Raw genomic sequence first — 20,145 nt, 5'->3', positions numbered from 1 at the left:
TTTTTTTTAGTAATTGTATTGTAAGCACATGGCGCTTGAATAGCTTCAGCCAATGAATGACAGCTGCCAGTGGCAAGATTCTGCAGACGGCAGCTGAATGTAAATACAGCAGTTAGTGGGCCAGTGCAATAGCCAGGTGATATTGGCAATTTCAAACTGGAATCAGGGCCGGATTTACTCTACCTGCCGCCCCAAGGCCAGGTCCTGTGATGCGCCCCCTCCCTTCCCATCAATGGAGAATGGCAACCAGATGGCAGGGCGGTGGGGTTAGTGTCAATTATTTTTACTGTTTCTTAATTTTTGTAAACTTTTTTTTTATCACTTTTTTTATTTCTTCTTATTTTTTTAATAGGACTGAATGTAGAGAGGGCAACTTCCCCACAGGGACACCGCTGCCGCCTCTCTGCGCCCTGCCGCCCCGAGGCCGGGCCGCGGTGGCCTTGTGGGGAATCCGGGCCTGACTGCAATAGCAGGCTGGCTATTGCACCCGCCCACTGCTTGCTGTACCCTCCTCCCAGCATGGAGGAGAGAGCTAGGGGATCCAACCAACTAATCGATTAATTGGTTGCAGCCCTAGTTGACTTGCCCCTTCCTGCTTCTAACTGTTGCCAACCATCACTTTTCTTTCTCACAGTAATTTATTGCATATTGGATTACACAGGCTTTCATCGATCTTGTGGCATTTGTTAAGGCTTTGGCAGGTGTTTTCAGGCTTCGGAGGATTTTTTTTTTTTTTTTACTTTTGATCTGTGTATGATGCATGTGGCCCCTGCAATTCTTCTGGATGATTTAAACCACAACACCCCCTTGATTTCCTGTATTATTAGTTAGATTTTAACTCCATACAATGCCTTTGACATAGGTGCAGTGTTTCCAGCAGTATACAGCTAGATCACAAACTGTTTTTATAAAAAAATAGGAAAATGTGATTTTTGTTTTATAGATATTGTATATCGGCATATTGCCACCCCAGAATGGAGTGCATTATCATTGTGTGTTTTATTTACCCCCAGGGAAGTTGAAAATCTTCTCAACTGTGGTGCTGATCCAAACCTAATCTTGCCTGATGGGATTGCAGCCATTCATCTAGCTTCAGGGAAGGAAAGTGAAAGTGCTCTTAGATGTCTGAGAATGATTTTGCAACAAGATGGAGATCCCAATGTCCGGTATGAAAAACATTTAACTATGATGCTACTTGGCACAGTGTGTCAGGCACCGTTTAGTAGGCACCTTTTTATTTTCTACAGTAGTCTCTTGGTATTTCACACCATGCCAACTAATTCTAAATTATGTGATTTCTTCACTTCTAGCCGGAGATTCTTAAAGTATATTGAAACTTAACCATTTTCATATGTAGCATGTTACTTTAAATTCAGGTGCAAATGCACGCCTGTTTTCTTTCAATGTTCTTTAACGATAAAGTTCAATGTTCTTAACAATAAAGTTATGACATGGGGGGCTAAGAGACGCCCTTATGTGATAGCAAACATATGTGACAGGTCGTCTTTATGGAGACATCATAATCTAATGTCACCTAGGGACCCCCAAAGAAGCTGCTTCATCAGCTTCTCTCCAGCTTCTGAAGCTGGAGAGTGACACAAGAATGCGGAAGTGATGTAATATACATCACTTCCGCATTCTGACACCGGAGAGGGGACAGGAGGGAGATCGTGTACTGATCTCCCTCTGATCCCCTGTCAGAGAGGGCACAGTGGAGCCCGGGACCGGCGCCCAATACAAGCTCCGATCGGCACCCCATACAAGCGATCTGCCAGCTCTGTAGCCGGCGGATTGCTTGTTTGTAAACCGGCATCGCTGCCTGGTTTTACATTTTGATTGTTTCCCGCTCGCCGGTAGGCACACACGAGTGGTCGAGGCTAACAGCCCGAATATACACAGCCTGTTACATCCAACGGCCAGCCGGGAGCTGGTTAACAGTGTACAACGTGCCTTCATTGCTCCTGCTGGGGTGTATCAGCAGTTCCAGTGCCGCCTTGCCACGCAGGCAGTAATACAAATACACTTCATAACTGTGGACAATATGCATGTGTGGGGAATCTTTGCTATATATAGAGTTTGAACCGCACATACAGTTTAAATGGCCAATGCTGAAAAAAATATGTATGCTGCTTGTAGATGTGGCAGTTGCCCATTCTAGCCAGCAACATGTTTGAGGGGTTAAGATGAGGAGATTCCATCTCGTGATGCTGTCCTGGAAGACTAATGGAAATAGAGTTACCGGTAAGTCCTAACTCTGAATTTCTTGCTGTCCCAGATCACTTGAACCGGTTGGAGCCTTTTCTAATCCTACTACCTCACTCTGAGAAATAGCCTTGGCAATACCTGCCTGCATCAATTACCTGATTTTTTTTTTTTTTAGTTCTCCACACAGCCATCAGCAAGAATGCTTGGCAAAGTATTAATATTCCCCTGAATGTGGGGTAATGCAGTTTTCAGAGGGCAGTTGATTGTGTCTGCTTCATCAGCTTAATCAGCTTCTTTGGGTGTCCTAAGGTGACATTTGGGGTAAAGAGGACCTGTCATTGTATATTTGCTATCCCATAGGGGGCTTTTAGCCCCTTATGTTATGGCAATCAAGTTAAGTTTAAAAAAAATAAAAATAATTAAAGCCTCATATTAAAAAAAAAAAAAACACCAAAAAAGTTTTAAGGCCTGCACCACCACGTGCACACACTTATAAACGTAAATATGCATAGGGTGCGCTTGCATGCAAAAACGATTACACCCCACGTTACATATCGCCGCAAACGCAGGAGTGTGAGCAATATATCTAGGGCCATCAATCACTGATGACACTCAACTGATGAGCGGTAAAGCGTCGCCTATGGGCAATTTTAGGCATGGTAGTTTTTTGCGATTTCGCGGACGCAGGCAATTTTAAAGCTTGACATGTTTGGTGTCTATTTACCCGACGTGACCCTGTATTTTATATTTTACCAAAAAATTGGGTAGTAATAAATGTTTTATAACATAATTTTTGAAAAACAAGCGCACAGGGTCCTTTCATTAATGTTAAATTGATGACTATTTAACCGACGTGACCTCATCTTTTATATTTTACCAATAATGTTCGTAATAATAAATGTTTCATAACATAACGTAGGGGGAAAAAAAATTTCAAAGTTTTCTGTAGTTGTTTCATTATATAGTAAAAAATAAATACCCCAGTGGTGATTAAATACCACCAAAAGAAAGCTCTATCTGTCCCCAAAAAATGGTATAAAATTCAGTACAGCATTGTATGACAATGGCCTGGACAGGAAGGGGGTTGAACACCCCGGTCAGCAAGTGGATAAAAAATTTTTTTTTTTTTTTTTTTAAAGCATATTTTACACTTTTATAGTATTTATTTAATGATATCAAGCAGTCATTCTGTAAGAATCTCACTATGGCTTCTTAATAATTTAATTTATTTTTTGGTTATTGGGTTGCTCCGAACTTAGGAACAGCCAATAATAACCTTGGTGGCACTGAACCTTACATGCTGATCCTGCAGAATTTCAGAATCGGATGTCACTCAGGGCTAGTTCACACCATCCTCAGTGCGTTCCGGCCCGATTGTGGCCGTAACGCACTTGATCGCATTCTGGCCGGCTCACTTTGTTTTGGGGCGTGGCGGTCCATTGAACTCAATGGCACCTCAGCCGTGCCCTCCGGCCACAATGCGATTGGCTGCACAGAAACGCGTGGCACATCAGTGCCTGCTTTCCAGTCTGTTGCAGTTAGTAAAAGTAGTGCGCGCACTATTTTTTCTGACTGCACCGGACCAGAATGCAAGCACTAATGTGCCACGTGTTCCAGTGCGGCCAATCGCATTGCGGCTGGAGGGCGTGACTGTGGTGTCATAGAGTGCAATGCGTTCCAGCCTGATTATGAGGTTGGTGTGAACTAGACCTAAGGGCTTCTGATTGCTCTTAGAATGATCAGAAGTCTACACCGTTTGTTTCAGCAAAAGAAACCATGTAGGTAAATGTTTCTGTCGATGAAACTTTAGAAAAAAAACCTGTATACATCGGCATTTCCTAATCCCGAATTATAAAATATTGGAACAGCTTGGGGCTTTCGAGGTGCCAAAACTAATATATATGTGAAAATGTGTGTGCATCTTATGGAGCGAATCCCTAGTTTCCCCTTCGTCTTCCAGAACAGCTTACGAGAGATAGGCTCCACCCATTTGAGCAGGAAACACGTCACCCCTAGTTGTTTTAAAAGGCCCGCCTCTCTCCTAGCTCCTCAGTTTTTTTGTGTTTCCTCCGTCAGGGGGAGACATGTCACCGGAACGGTGGGGGGATGTGGGAAAGGTTCCCTGTGTTCCCTCTCAGTGATACCCTTGTAAGGGTCAGAAGTACCTTTAGTGGGCCGCCGGTGAGCTCCTCTGTGGGGATTCCCCACCGGATCCTTCGTCCTCTTCAGTGCCCGGGGAGTGCCAGCACCGGATCCTGCGTTGGCTGAATCCTGGGACCGAGTGGCTCAGCAGTCAGGGGCCGCAGGTCCGGGGATTCCGGGAGGTTCTCCACGGCCGGATCGGATGGCCGACTAGGTCACTTCCGGTGCGGGTGACGCACTTCCAGACACCGCGGCCTTGCGTTCCAGGCCTCATTTCCGGCGCAGAGGAAGGGGGATGGGCCTGGCTGGTGCACGAGGCGTGTTCACAGGCTTTTCTGTGAGAGATCGCCGGTGGGAGTACTCGTCTTCTCCAGGATGGATCTGGTTCCTCTTCTGCAAACTGCACAGATGGATGCAGGTCCTTCAGGCACCTGCATCTGCTCAGGTAAGTGGTTACTTCCATGTATTCCCTCCCTGTAGTTCTGACTGTAGCTATTTTCCTCCACCTGGGGCTCCTTAGTGTTGGGCTTAGGGTGTTGAGGGGGCACTATGACTTTTTTACATGCGGTTAGCAGTGAGTTAATTCTGCTTCTTTTGCTGTTCTGTGTTGCAGGTCCAGGTTTCTAAGGGCAAGGCTGTCCCAAAAAGGAAATGCGCTCTTTGCTCCATGAAGTTGGGAACTGATTGGAACAAACCGCTCTGTCAAAAATGCATTGAAGGGGTGTGCAGAGAAAAATCTGCCTCAACATGCGGTGGCTTGTTGTCCACTGTTAGGGAAGAACTAGTCTCTACCTTTTCCTCTTTTAGATCCCTGATAGCAGATTTGAGACCAGCTGCAACACAGGGTTTGGTGCCCGGGCTTCCGTCACAGGGTCTGGGTCAGGAGAGGTCTGTCAGAGGGAGCCAGAGGAGTATAGCGTCGCTGCATCCTCTCATCAGGGATCGTGAATCTGGGTTCCCTTTCGGCAGTGCACCTAAAGGGAACGCAGAATACTCTGGCTGACTATCTGAGTCGGTTTCAAGTTCTCCAGGACGAATGGGGCTTGGATCAGGAGGTCTTTGACCTCTTGGCTCAGAAGTGGGGTTTACCACAGGTTGATCTGTTTGCTGCACGGGACAATGCAAAATTAGGCCACTTTTTTTCCCTGAATGCAGCGGACAACGCAGTGGCAGTGGACGCCCTTTCGCATCCATGGGGTTATCGTCTGTGCTATGCATTCCCACCCACCCATTCATTTAATTCCGAGGGTTCTACAGAAATTCTTTCTAGAACAGACAGACTTGATACTCATAGCACCTTTTTGGCCCAGGAGAGCGTGGTTTACGACGGTGTTGTCCTTGATGGACCAACCGCCTTGGCCACTTCCGATCAGCCAGGGCTTGTTGTCACAGGGGCCGGTCATGCATCCAGCAGTGGACAGGCTGTCCCTCCCATGCCTTCTATCTGAGGAGGTGATTCTAAAAAACAAGGGTCTGTCTTCCAGGGTGATTGGCACCTTATTATCCAGCCGTAAGTTAGTTACGAGGAAAATTTATGGTAAGGTGTGGAAAACTTTCTGCTCCTGGAAGTGGAGACATAACAGGGATGCAAATATTCCATCTGTGCTGGATTTCCTTCAAGAAGGGGCTGACGGGGCTTGGCTATCAGCACCTTGAAAGTCCAAGTCTCTGCCCTGAGCGTGTATTTTCAGTACTCCCTTGCTAATGATCCACTGGTGAGTAGGTTCTTTAAAGCTCTCAAACGAATTAGGCCAATTACAAGTTGTTCCATTCCCAAGTGGGATTTGTCACTGGTCCTACAGGGTCTGATGATTCCCCCTTTTGAACCTCTGTCTGCTCTTGCGATAAAGTTGAAAGCGGTGTTCATGGTTGTTCACATTCTACCCGGGGATTGGCCACCTCGTGGGCAGAGAGAGCTGGTGCCACTCCGGAGCCGCAACCTAGTCGAGTTTTTCCACCTTTGTCCGACATTACCGACTGGATTTGAATGTGGCAGCAGAGCAGGAGTTTGGGAGAAAGGTGCTCCAAGCCGCAGTCCCGCCCTAAGTGAGTAAGTTCCTGTTTATCCTCTCGTAAGCTGTTCTGGAAGACGAAGGGGAAATTCAGAGTTAGACTTACCGGTAACTCTCTTTCCTATAGTCCAGAACAGCTGGATTCCCGCCCTTGATTATGTAAGTGGTGGTGAAATGTGATTTCAATGTGATATCCTGTTGTGCTTTTGGTTCCTGTCGTTACAGGGTCTTCCTACGGTTCTCGATATAACTGAGGAGCTAGGAGAGAGGCGGGCCTTTTAAAACAACTAGGGGTGACGTGTTTCCTGCTAAAAGGGGCGGAGCCTATCTCTCGTAAGCTGTTCTGGAAGACTATAGGAAAGAGAGTTAGCGGTAAGTCTAACTCTGAATTTTTTGTACATTTAGCCCTGCTAAAGCAGAGCTAAATGTACAATGGATGCCGCTGCTCGTTTAATACGAGTGATCTATTCAGATCACCATAGAGCCCCTAGAGCAGACGAAGAACATCCGTTCTTCGTCTGCTCTGTGTGATCACTGAGACCGTGGCGCTGTAATCACAGCGCCACCTGTCTCAGCAGTCACTGCAGCTTCTGTCACAGAAACTGCAACGAGCAGCCATTTTTCTGCGAACGCATAATTGCCATGAAGTACTGTTCATTACGGAATCTGCAGCTTGAAGCTAAGTACTATTTTAGTATTTTGTCTTAGAAACCATTACATGTACTAGAAGGATAGTGTAGTGGGTGCATGTGATTGTTTGTTTGTAGCAGCCTGTATGTATGTCTTGTTTATGTTTGTTTTTCCTGTAACTAAGTTTGTATATGCAGCATTTTCGTCAACTAAAGTACTTTAAATGCTACTAGGTCAGTTTCCTTGAGCTTATTATTCATTTACATATAGATACTAAGTGGGTTCTTGATCTCCCTGGAAGGCCCCCATCTGGAACGCTGTATGCAACATTTACAGTTCTCCTGTCTGGCCTTTTGCTTTTACTACCCCTCCTCTCCTATTCCTCCGCTCCCGTTATTTGCGGGTGTCGGATGATTATATAGCTATGAGCTGTTGGGTATGTGAAATAAGTTAGTTGAATTATCTGTGTAAAATGGCTAACTTACATACATGCTGTTGAATTGTACACTGTGTAACTGTCCATATTATGAATTTTCAGGACTCTTGAAGCAATACCGCGAAACGCATAGTCTGTACTAATAAGTATATCAGCTGTCATATTTATGCAATCAATTGCGTGTGTAATTACTGTATTGTACTAGTTGTAACAAAATGGACACATGACATTTTCTGTTTTTATAAATATATTTTAATATGTACTGTGGCAGTATTTTGAATGCATGGTATTGCAGTGCGTGGCAATGCCACTCTGCAGAGTGGCAAAATGGTCACTCAGGACTTTAAGCCAGAGGGGCTGAGCAGTTCCAGGACGGGAGTACTTTTACCTGGAAAGAGCTGGCTTTACAATTCTTTCTGGGTTTTCTAAATTATAACTGGGATCCTGGAACTGGGAGATTTCTAAGAGAACTGGGAGGGATGAAATCTCCATTCCGTGGTACGGGCTTTAATGGTGACCACCACCGAATGATGGTGCACTTGTGCACAGACCTTATGAAAAGGATGCTGGTTCAGGTACAGGCTTCCAGCTGGAAGACAAGGGAGGTGTTGTTGTTGCAGCCCTACTGTCCAGGAGTCAGGAGGACTCCATCCTGGAACCAGCCTGTGTGGCAAGTCTGTTGGATGCAGCCTGTTTGGGAGATGGTTAAAGTAATAACCTGATGTCGGTGAGACTTTGAAAAACGTTATTTTGCTTAAAGACAAAGCTAAAGTTACGTTCTTATGTTGGAGAAACCCCTGTTTTTAAAAACTTGTGTGAACTTTTACATAAAAGTGGGCAGGAAGCCCTAAAAAGAATGTTTGCGAGTGTTTGCGTCCTTAATGCACTACCATTTGCAGCTAAATCTCACAACACTGACTGACTTTTTATATATAAACTGTTTAGTTTTTAGCACCTCGAAAGCCCCAAGCTGTTCCAATTTTGTTATTCAATCAATCAGGGGTGTGGTGCCATGCCTTAGCCTTTCAATGCCCCCTGCTTCTTTAAAAACTGCTATTGTTACTAATTTCCTAATCCCGGTCTATACAAGCTGTCAAAGAGTGACAGCAAGAGCAGTAAATGCTGCTCTCCTCTCGCTGTCAGACACCCTGAGGCATCCATTAATGAATGGTAACCACTGACTCTCAGCAGTTGCCAGCATTACAGAGCCCCAAATTGCTGATCACATACAGTGTATGTGATCAGTTATTTGGGCACTTAGTGGTGGGGACGTACAGTGTACATCTCCCGCCACTAAGGCTTAAAGTGTTGTTCTCCAAAGAGTGCAAGCCGGAGACCCTCTGCATCAAGTTAGCCGATGGCTCGCTCTCATTGTTGTGGCATTGACTTTTTTTAGCAGATCTAGTGGAGAGATTTTTTACCGTTCTGTTGGAGCACTATCAGGTGTGCAGTATGGGAAGTTGAGGTATCTTTTAATTCTGAAATGCAGGGTTCGGGCTCAGATAAACACCGTCAATCTAGATCATTGCGGATCAGGGTACACTCGGTGACCAGGTGATCAATCTTTGGCATTAGTGTCGCCCTGCAACCCACTATGGCCCTGAGGATATGATTGATATTGGCCGTTGTCCCATGATCGGAGAGAGAGAGAGAGAGAGAGATCGCCACCCTCATGGTCTGTCTGCAATGTTGCTTCCAATGTTGGTGCAGAGGCAGAACACTTGGTCTGCCTTTGCAAAGGTTGCAAGGCCTTTGTAGGCTTTTTTTGCATTGTTTCTTCTATGGAGAGGCATGGCAGTGGGTGCGATAGGCAGAATATGAAAAATGATGTATGGATGATCTAAGCGGCTATATTTCACATGATACCAAGAGCTCCTGGAGACATTTCCACTCCGGCTTACATCCTAGCCATATCCCCCTCCATCTATGTATTCTTAAATTAGCTTTTATATTCTATGCCCATGTTCCTTTTTATTTGTCCAACTGAGTTATGAAGATGTAAGAAAACACAAATAAGTTTAAAGTGCTTTATTTTTCTACCATGGTGATCTACAGATTTTCTCAGACTATTCTTCTGTTTCAGATCAATAGAGGAACTTACTCCAGTACATGTAGCTGCATCCTGGGGCTGTTGTAAGGCACTGATATTCTTGCTTCGGAAAGGTGGTGACCCCAGTATTCAAGATCAGGTGTGACACTACATCTCAAAAAGAATTCCCATTAATTTTTAAGGTCCTTTCTTTGTATTGACAACTCTTCTGTTTCTTGTCATAGGATGGGAATACGGCACTTGATTTAGCATTAATGGAAAAGAACAGGAGATGTGTTGTTGCTCTTCAGGAATATGAGAGAAATGAAGATATCGGTCTTGACCAAATGCGTGGTAAATTGTTGAATTGTGTTAACTGACTTTTTTTTTTTTCTTGTTACTTGGTCCAGTGCAAAGCTCAAGCTGCTTCTAGGTATTTGATAAAGATTATGTATATTTTTCTTTTTTGAGGAATAAAGGAGCATATTTTAAAGCTAAAATAATGGCAACTTTCTGTCTGGATTCTATATCAAGACGATATCCTAATCTAAAGGAATCTTATAGTAAAACATAGCTGGTAAAGGTATGTCAGCATAACAGTGCACACATAAAACCATAGTGTCATACCATCAACCATATCATAACAAGGGCAAAACAACTGGAAAAGATGTGTATAGAAAAGTTTTTTTGTACAGAGGTCTAAATTTATTGCTGTAACACTATCATTTTGTTTTTACTGCAGCTATTATTTAATGGTGTTTTTTTTACTGAATACCATTTTTCACCAGGAGAGGGACCTCATCTCATACACATCTGTAGCAATAGAGGATGTCTAATAGTAATCCAATTCTTTCTAAAGGAGGCTGGCTCAGAAATGGTTAGAGTTCTCAGGAAATGCTGTTGACATTTAAGATATCATGCAATTTCCATTTTAACCACAAAGAAAGGCATTGTCTTATATTGTGCTACAGAGCACTCTGTTGCATTGATTGAAAGCCTGGAAGCTGATCAATTCAGCAACCAGGCCTTTTGCAGGACCTTGGCAGTTACTGAAAACTGGCTGTTCCAGCACAGACACCCAGCTTGACCTGCTATAGCCACTGAGGCCAGACCATTTTGAAACTATGTTGGGATAATCAAATGTAGGACTGCTCAGTTTTAAAATGCACCTTGAGAGTGGTAAAGGCAAGCTGCCACTATTATGTATCTAATATTGTGTATAAAAAACAGAGAAAGGTATTTTACATGCTTACTTGCAGTGATTTTTTTTTTTTCCTTTGCATAAATGATTTATTTTATACACTTGCAACAGGTCGTTGTACTTGCTAGAAAATGTGAGTACTCCAGGAAGAGTCAGTATCCCAGTACAGCCCCCTACCTTTTTGACTGTCAAAGCCCTTTCCTCTTCTGGCAGTGTTTAATAACGCACTGTGCTGGCCCAGCTCTTCTGCCCCTCTCATCACCTCCTTTAAACTGTTCTGTAGCCAGTGAAGGAGGAGTGAATGGGACTACTATAGAATGCAACTTGAGTGACGGCTGAATCTGCTGGGGCAGCTGATAACACATCCAAGATGGAGCCGAGAGGCTTTTAAGGGGAAGTAACATGTACAAAATAAGTTTAATGCACATATGACTATACTGTATGGAAAGATAAGATTTTTGTTGAGATTGCCTGGCAACAGGATCTCTCTAAATAAATTAGAACAAGGATGATCTTAGTTACCAGTTACTGTTGATTCACACAGCACTAGACTAAATCTACAAAATATTCTTGACCTTCTAAGCAATGAATATGCAGATCAGAAGTCCGATCTTCCCTCTGGCTTTAATTTGCTTGCTTGTTCTCGGTTAGTGACCCAATGCATTGAAACAAGAAACAGCCTAACTATTACTTTTTGAAGGTTGCCAGCAATAGCAGCCCATATATATATATATAATTTTTTTTTTTTTCATTTTTATAAATTTCCTTTTACCCTTTTGTGCCCAGAGGTCATTAAAGCTCTGTGTCTAGGGGCATCAGTATGATCAGTTAATATGACTATAAAGATGGCCATACACTGTGTGAAAGGAAAGAAAGAGACGTATCTCAAAAGTAAAAATTCCCTTGTGATCCTAACAGTTTCTGAAGATACTAGGTTTACTAGTCTAATAGAGACAACAAGCAAACAGGCTAGTATACTAACAATAGCAAACTAGTTGCATACACATTTGTACCCAATTTAACCATACACAATACAATCTCAGGAATAAAATAGAGAAAGATATGAAAAACTATCAGAAGAATTCGTCCTGCACACTGTTAATTAGAATTGTAAACAAAAAAAACACTAATAATAAATGTAACCGCTATGATTTTGGAGTGAAGAAAGTTAATTCTTCATATATAATCAATATCTCACCAATCCTTCAAAAGAAAAATTTTCAGAGTCTTATTGGATGAGATGATGGCTCGTTTTAGGCAGCAAGGGTTAAGTCTTCGCGATGGTCAATGAGTGACAGTCCTTATGTTACATCCAGGAAGTTTTCTACAGAGCTCTCTTTCTCCGTTTTTTTCTTTTTCTTTCTTTCCATGGTATTTTATATGGTTGGGAAGCATTGTTCGTATTGGCGACTCCCCAACCACTATTTACTTTCTTCCAATTAATCGATTCAGACATGGTAGTTGATTTGGTTATTTCACTCATATCGTCTGCATTCAGTTGAATAAATCTCGGATGTGTTTGATAACTTACTCAACCTCAGACAATGATCATAGGTAATCTCATTCTTGGAACAATCGGGTGGATTAACTGTCTTGGAGTTTGTAAGGGTTTTTTTGTTAATTTTTCATTTGTAGTCGTGATATCCTTAGCCTTTGTATTTCTTGATTAAACACTTGTAATTATTGACCTTGAAGTTAAGTTTCTTTCAGTATTGTCAATTGTGGTTTTATGATTATCTAAGCCTTAGACTTAATTTGCAATGTTTTACCTCTTTGAATCAGTTTGGTTGTACAAAAGCTGGTTCCTAAAGGGTCTCTTCTGTATTGTTTGTTAATTACTTAATTTGTACACAATAGGCTATTTTGGTTGATTAACTTATCTGTCCAGCACAGACTTCTGGCCCCTTGTATTACGTTGCACAGGAAAGTTTGATTTAGTTTCTGTACAAGTCATAGTTCATCAGTTTTTGTAATTTTATATAGAAATACCCTGACAATTATTATATTGATTTATATTCTATATGATTTTTTTTTTTTTTTGCGTGACCTATCCTTCAGCCTTTATGTGATCACAATGAGTAAACACATGATCAGGAACCACTCAGACTGGACTAAAGCTGTCTGTGTCAGTCTATTTTAGACATTGATTAATGTTCTTTAGTATAGTGCACCATGCAGGGGAATGTTAACCACATCAGCCCTTGCACCTGTGTACCCCTTTATGGACCAGAACCTTTTTTTTTTGATGCAACACTAAAGAAAATGAACAAAACAAATATGGAAAATGAAGTATTAATGGTTGAAAATATAAAAAAAAAATCAGTAGAAAAATAATAGCTAAGGGGAAAAGAGGTGGAGCGCTATTTAGTGTCAACCAAGGATAAAAAAGGGGTTAAATAGGAACACGTTTTATTTTAAGAAAACATAAAAATACATTTGGGGGTGTATGTAGCAAACTTAGGGTCTACAGCCTATTATTTACAGATCGTGGGTGGTAAGCAGTTAAAGATGTGGTTTAAATTTAAAAAGTCACAAAGACTTAAGAGCATGATTGTAACTCATTGACTTACTATGCTCTTGGACTATTTACTTTCCCACCTTACCACTAGGCCTAACCTGCAGAGACATGGTACTTAAATCTTTCAAGCAATTAAGGAGTTATCACTAGTATAACTTTATGCAAAGAAACTCATTTCAAGTTTTTCAATGAAAAGTTATCAAGTAATTATTTGCATTTATCAATCAAATGTAATGATATGCAAGCCGTATTACAGTAGTTTTTTTTTTCCCCCCACAGATTGTTACAAGAATAACTCATGTGAACCTAATGAAATCCCTGAAATAAGTAGTATTACCCTTTTCCTTGAGTCAACTTATGAAGTGTCTCCATGTAGCAGCACCAAAATCTCTCCTTTCATATCTGCCCCCAAAGATGGAACCACTGGAAAAGGTGCCAATGATGCCGTATTAGCAAGTCAAATAGAACTGCCAAGCGTTGGTTCAAAGAATAGATCTGGAAAATATGAACACAAATTTGCTGGTTTAGAAAGTTCGGAGATGCAGCTGAATGACAAAATGACCAATAATATAAGTGATTTAAGGGCATGTAATTCAGAATCTGAAAATGTTATTTTGACTTTACAAAATTGGCATTGCAGCAAAGACTATTCTAGTCACTTGTATCCAGATACTGCTATTAGAAACTATTCTGCAAAAATTGAGTCCGACAAAGCACATGTAGATCTAAACTGTGGAGAAAGTAATAACTCCAGAAACCAAGCAAAAGAAATAATTTCAAGTTTAAATTCCATCTCTCAGGCTAATTTGGCATCTAATAGAATTGGGAACACCCATGCTAATTCATTTTTGAACAATTCAAGCAAATTAACAGAATCACAGTTTATGTTGGAAAGATGTGAAGGGTTAGATGTGACGTCCCCAGATCATGTTTACACTTACAGCAGGGGTCATAGTGACAATGACATGGAAGAGACTTTGGTCCTACCAAGAACTGATGATATGATTGAAGGTGAAGGCTTAGTAGGCCAGGAAATTAACTCGAGCAGCGAATATACAAGTTGTTTTAGCTATGGTTTTACAAGTTTTACGGAGAACTCTGCCGGTAGTGAAAAGGCAGGCTTAGTTTTTGATGTCAATTGCAAGTCATTGCTAGATTCAAATAGCAATCAAGTGTGCAGTCCAAATAGTGGAAATGTAGATACAAGAACAGATTCAAATGTATGTAGTGTGTTGAATGTAGTGGATTCAGTGCCAGAAGCTATTAACACTTTACAAAAAAGGGAACAAGACATGGATAATGAAGAATTAACCAGCATTAATGCCCAGAGGGTAAATTGCAAACCCCATGTTTTATCAAGTCGAAAAATGTTGTCAGATGGTCATAAAAGCAAAACATCCATAACTACAGAGAAACTGTGCACTTCCCAATCTCCCACTTTACCTGCAGGTAACACTAATGCTCATGAAAGTTGCAATCCAGATTTAGGAACTCGGTTAAGAAACTTAATGCTTTCATCGAAGAGCTCTGGATTAGCCTTGGGAAAGCAGGGTAGCCACTCTTTGCCTGGTTGTTCAGGGCCCAGAGGTGAGTCCTCTTGTTCTAGCACTGCTTCTATTAGTAGTGAAATAAATCCACCAATTGGCCAGAACTTTAAAGACTTAAGATCAACATGCTTAAATACATCTGCAGGCACACTGATTGTAGAATCAGCTGGTTGTGATATTAATGGAGAATTAGATGCTGAGCTGTGTGTTTTAAAGAAAATGATGTTGGCAACTAAGGTTATTCATCCTGTATCTTCCATCCTGAGTGAGGGAAAGAGTCCATGCTTCTTTACCGAACGCACAAGAAGCAGACTTCTGTCTTCCAAATCTCGTCACAGCAATTCATCCCTTTTTGATGAGTCTTTGGAAATGCCTCAAAGAGGTAGGAGACTGAGGAGCCCAGATGGCAAGTCAAGGTCTCCAGTGCCATTGGCTATGGACAGAAGGAACTTTAGCCAAAACAACTTGGTGTGTCAGAGTGATGCCACTTTAGAGACTTGTGTAGCGCAGAATAATATCTGCTTAGTTCAAAGACCTAAGGATGCCAAGGAAAATGTTTCTGAGCCTGAAACAACTGTCAGGATCAGCAATTTCCTTACGGATGACTTATCTTCTGAAGCAGAGGTCAAATCTAGTGTGCAGTTACAAAAAACCTCTGGAGACCCATATATTGAAAGCAGGGTATCTGAAAGTGTGTGGCTTACAGAAGATGGAGACACTGAAAGCAGTGGAGAAGCTTACCATAAATATGAAGCATTGGACTCTAACAAACTAGGGGAAGCTTTGTCTGCAGCTTCGCGGACTGGTTCATTTCTTCACAGTACAATAATTGAAGACACAGCTGGAAATTCTACTAAGGTTCCACGTTACAGCTTCAGTAGACTTTCTTGTGTACCGAAAGCTGATGAAACTCAGATAAAGCTGACTACCATACCTGACCCTGTTATAGAGGAAGTGCATTTATCACCAGGTGGTCGTCCAGTGAATGCAACTCATATTGAACCAGTAGAGTATCTGTATATGGACAATGAAAAGGGGCATGCCCTTATTGAAAGACATACACCATGTACTAATCTGTCTTCTAGCAACATCTCAGACACTTCAGATGATACCATTATATATGACTGGAGAAACTATAGCAGCTGCAAAGAAAAAATAAACAAGGACTCGCCAGCATGCACTCCTAGTCGGGTAGCAGTGGAACTCTACAGACTGTCCAACGATGAAATAGCCAGACGTCTAAGAGGACTAGGGGAGGAGCCTGGACCAGTTAACAGCAAGACCAGAAAGGTCCGCATCTTGCTATTAGACAAATGTTTAAAGGAACAATCCGCAAGTGGCCCAGGAGGTGAGGCTACATTTTAATTTATTTGTCACTTCTTTACCATTCACTTATGAGATAATTTTATTGTTAACATTTTTTTCACATTGTGTTGCATTGTATCCACGTAGAAGTTTATGCTCAGATTTATCAACACAAATGAGGTTTAGACACTTTGTTATCACTTGATTTATACATAGTTGTTTTTGATATTTTTTCATTGGGACATTATTCACTTATAATGTATATACACATATATACACCTTGAGGAGGTAACTAGTCCCCCAGTTCAGTGGATATATATATATATATATACCTTCAGAACAAGGCAATATATTAATTTTATATTTTACACCTACTTTCTTACGGAATCCACCTTTAGCGCTGTGTTATCACTTGCACATTACATTTTAATTTCGTAACCATTTAGACATTTAGTGGTCACATGTATTCAGATCGTGGGGGGGGGTGTTTAGATACCCTTTTAATTAAGGCCCCTAAAAGTTGCTGATTTTTCCAGCACAGATGACTGCACTAATAAACAGTGCAAGTCAGGTCTGTTCCTACTTTTTAAATAATAACTTTATTAGTAGGGATATTTATATTTCGGTACTCGCCGATACCGGTACTGCTAGCATGGAGCCGGCTTCCCGGGCATTCAGGAAGCCAGGCAGTGTGTCATTAGCCTCCGCCCGGCTTCTTGTTTTTCCCAGGAAGCCGGCTCCATGATGTTTGGCCGGCTTGATGCTGATTGGCTGGGAAACTAAAACTGCATGGAGCGGGCTTCCTGGCCAATCAGGAAGCCAGACAGTGGGTAATGACCCACCTTCTGGCTTTCTGATTGACTGGGAAGCTGGTTCGTTGCCGATTGGGCAGGAAGCAGTCTTCCCAGACAATCAGCATTGAGCGGGTCAAAGAGCATGGAATGGTTCCCGGGCCAATCGGGAAGCCGGGTGGCGAGTCATTACCCGCCGCCTGGCTTCCAGATTGGCCGGGAAACCGGCTCCATGTTCCTTTGCGACACTGCCGGTCAGAGGAAATCTCCCTCCCTAAGTTCTGGTATCTGGGTAGGTATCGGAGCATTTGGGCGAGTAAGAGTACTAGTATCAGTATCGATGCATCGCTACTAATTATGTGATTTAATTAGTAGGGATTTTTGATTAATGCTAGAGGGTAAAGGTTTTTAAAAAAAAAAAAAAAATTCAGCTTATTATAATTTTAGCATTTTCTTTCTGCATTATTACACTCAAAATATTATTCTGTATTAGGTCTGTCCTTTGATTATAGCCCAGAGCTGTCTTTAGCCCTGCGCACATATGACATCCCAGACTGTAACAATGATGAGGCTACTCTTTCTCGAGAGTTTGACCAACCAGACAAGACAAGAAAGTGGAGAGAAGGTGTCCTTAAATCTAGCTTTAACTACTTGCTGCTGGATCCCAGGTAAAGATTAGTAGTTCTTCAGTTTTGTTGAAACTATTCAAGTTATGCCTAGATTAACATTGATGACTAAAGATAGGCTATTATGCAGGGAACAGCACAATGCAGATTTAGCAAAAGAACACAGTTTTTTTTTTTTTGCATTGTTCTGTATACTTATGTGTTGTGCTGTCACTTGTTCAAATGCATTGACCGCCTAATGTACCACTGAATTTTAATGAAGCTTGCAAACATATTTTTAATGGTAGCATTAGGTGGGATGATGCATCTGTTAAAGATATGTCTGTTGTGTACAGAGCCCTTTAGTCCCTGTTCACACATTTGTATTGCATGGACGTCCAACACGCGTACGGTGCCGTTACTTGTTAATGGGACCCAAAACATGGCAGGTAAAATGTATGTTTTGCCTGCATGTGGACAAGTGTCAAATGCGCACAAGCATGGGAAAAACAAAACCTGGGATGCTCACAGCTGAAAATGCTTCAGCAGCTACTTTGCCGCACATGCAGCAGCCCATTGATTAAATGGGCTGATGCGTGGCAAAAAATGTGCATGCGACGCGTGTTCCCAGGAGTATAAGTAGAAGGTGATTTTAGCTTGCCTCCTTTTACCTCGAATTGGAACAATTGTTTAGATCGGTTGAAACTTACAAGTTAAAAATTTCCTTATAGTTTAATCTGTTGATAAAGTAGAGAAAGGTTTAAACTAGGGATGTCCCTATACCGATGCTAGCATCAGTATCGGGACCGATGCAAGGCATTTTCACAAGTACATAAAGCCGATGCTTGCGTATCGCCTGACGCCCGGGAAATGTAGTTCCGGGCAAGTGAAAGCAGGGGCCGTGGAGCGGTGACGGCGCTGGGGGGGCGTGGAGCGCTGAGAGCCGGGGGCACTTTGAGCTGCGACAGAGCAGCAGGGGGCGTGGAGCAATGACAGAGCAGAACACGTGGAGCTGTGACAGACTCTGTCACCTCCCTCAGCCTGTGTTCCTGGCCGCTGCTCGTTCTTGTCACAGGAGCTCTAGCACAGTGCTGAGCTAGAACTCCTGTGTTGGAGGTGACTGGGTCAATAACGAGTACCTGTCTCCTCCAAATGCTATTGCACAGTGGTTTGTTATCCCCTGTGAGATAGCAATAAAGTTAAGTGAAAAAAAAATTGTTAAAAAATAACTAAATAAACATTAAAAAAGGCAAAGTAAAAATAATATAAATGGAATTTACTAAGTAAATAAAAATGGAAAAAAAATGAAAACCAGCCCCGCTGCCCCATCACCTGCATGCGAATAAACGCGCAGTGTTTTCAACCACGATTGTGTGGAACTGCACGGGCAGGGCAGTATTGCGGCGGGAAACCACGCAATCAGCCTGGCACGACTGGGGTGCCATTAGAAAATAATGGCAGTGGTAGCGCGATCGGCGGTGGAGTGCAATCCGTGACCGCCCGGTCATCGTGCATGAAACCGAGCGGATCGCTGGGCGGTCACGGAATCGCACACCACCACCGATCGCGTTGGCAGTGCCATTATTTTCTAATTGCACTCAATTCGCGCCAATCAGATTGCAGGTTTCCTGCCGCAATACTGCCTGGACGGTCCCACACGATCGCGGTTGAAAACATGAATAGGTTAAATGTTTTATTGTTCTAAAACGGTCTTAACCCCTTCGTGACGGGAGACGTACACTGTACGTCCCGCCACAAGGGACCAAATGACTCGTCACGTAAACGAGTTATTTTCTGCATTAGAGGGCTGGTAACCGCTGAGAATCAGCGGTTACCATTCATTAATGTATCCCTCAGTATAGAGGCATCCATTAATGAAAGGGTTAATATCGGGTGTCTGAGAGTCAAAGCAGAGCGGTCAAACATGCTGGCAAAAGCCGGCATTCTGACAGCTCGTATAGATCTAGAGATATCTCTCTCAATCGGTTTTTTTTTTTTTTTCTTTCACTTTTAGCAATAGATACTTAATGTATCTATTCCTGAAAGAAGAATGTTTCAGTTTTCTGATCGTTGTTGCTGAATCCTGAACTGCTGCAGGATCAGTGTCACTAACTTATTATTGGCTGTTCTCAAGTTTGAAGCAGCCTAATAATAACCAAAAAATTATTTATCAAGCAGTAATAGTGAGATTAATTCACAATGACTGCTTGATATAATAAAATAAAAATGTTCACAAGTTTTAAAAAAAATTAGTGAAAAGTGTAAAGAAAAAAAAGTGTAAAAAAATAAAGGACAAATAAATGAATGTATTTATTGCATTTTTTTTTTAGCTGTGCTGGTTTTGTAAAAAATACTACAAATCAAAACTGAAATTTTTTTTTTTTAAACCGTTTTTTTCCTCCCTTTTTTTTGTATATTTTTATTTGTCCTAAGTGAGGCGTTAGGGCTACATATTTATATCACATATGTGTGTCTATCTGTCCTCTAAAAAACTATATATAATATGTGTGGGTGCACTTTGTAAGAAAGTATATTCACACAGCAAAAATGTCAAACGTGTGTCAGTCATTTACGAACAGAAACTAAAAACAAGCTCAGTCATGAAGGGGTTAAAGGAGAACTATGAGGTGAGTGCTTTTCACTCACCTCATAGTTCTAGCCGCCCTGTGACAATGAGACTGTAACAGGTTGGCTCAGTAGATCGGGAGGTGAGCGAACACATAC

General features: G+C 42.0%; 1 protein-coding gene across 1 annotated transcript in view; it reads left to right on the top strand.

Moving 5' to 3' along the window:
- Positions 1-20,145, top strand: part of ANKLE1 (ankyrin repeat and LEM domain containing 1) — a 67,710-nt gene that overhangs the window by 9,884 nt on the left and 37,681 nt on the right. The window contains exons 2-8 of the mRNA XM_018558656.1: positions 1,014-1,166; positions 9,509-9,614; positions 9,700-9,808; positions 11,253-11,301; positions 14,036-14,232; positions 14,866-16,068; positions 17,310-17,484. Coding sequence (XP_018414158.1) covers positions 1,014-1,166; positions 9,509-9,614; positions 9,700-9,808; positions 11,253-11,301; positions 14,036-14,232; positions 14,866-16,068; positions 17,310-17,484 — 1,992 coding nt within the window. The remainder of the gene's footprint in view (positions 1-1,013; positions 1,167-9,508; positions 9,615-9,699; positions 9,809-11,252; positions 11,302-14,035; positions 14,233-14,865; positions 16,069-17,309; positions 17,485-20,145) is intronic.

The sequence above is a fragment of the Nanorana parkeri genome, unplaced genomic scaffold (genome assembly GCF_000935625.1).
Source record: "Nanorana parkeri isolate BGI_ZX_2015 unplaced genomic scaffold, ASM93562v1 scaffold352, whole genome shotgun sequence".
NCBI classification, from domain to species: domain Eukaryota; kingdom Metazoa; phylum Chordata; class Amphibia; order Anura; family Dicroglossidae; genus Nanorana; species Nanorana parkeri.
This window is presented reverse-complemented; position numbering and strand designations above follow the sequence as displayed.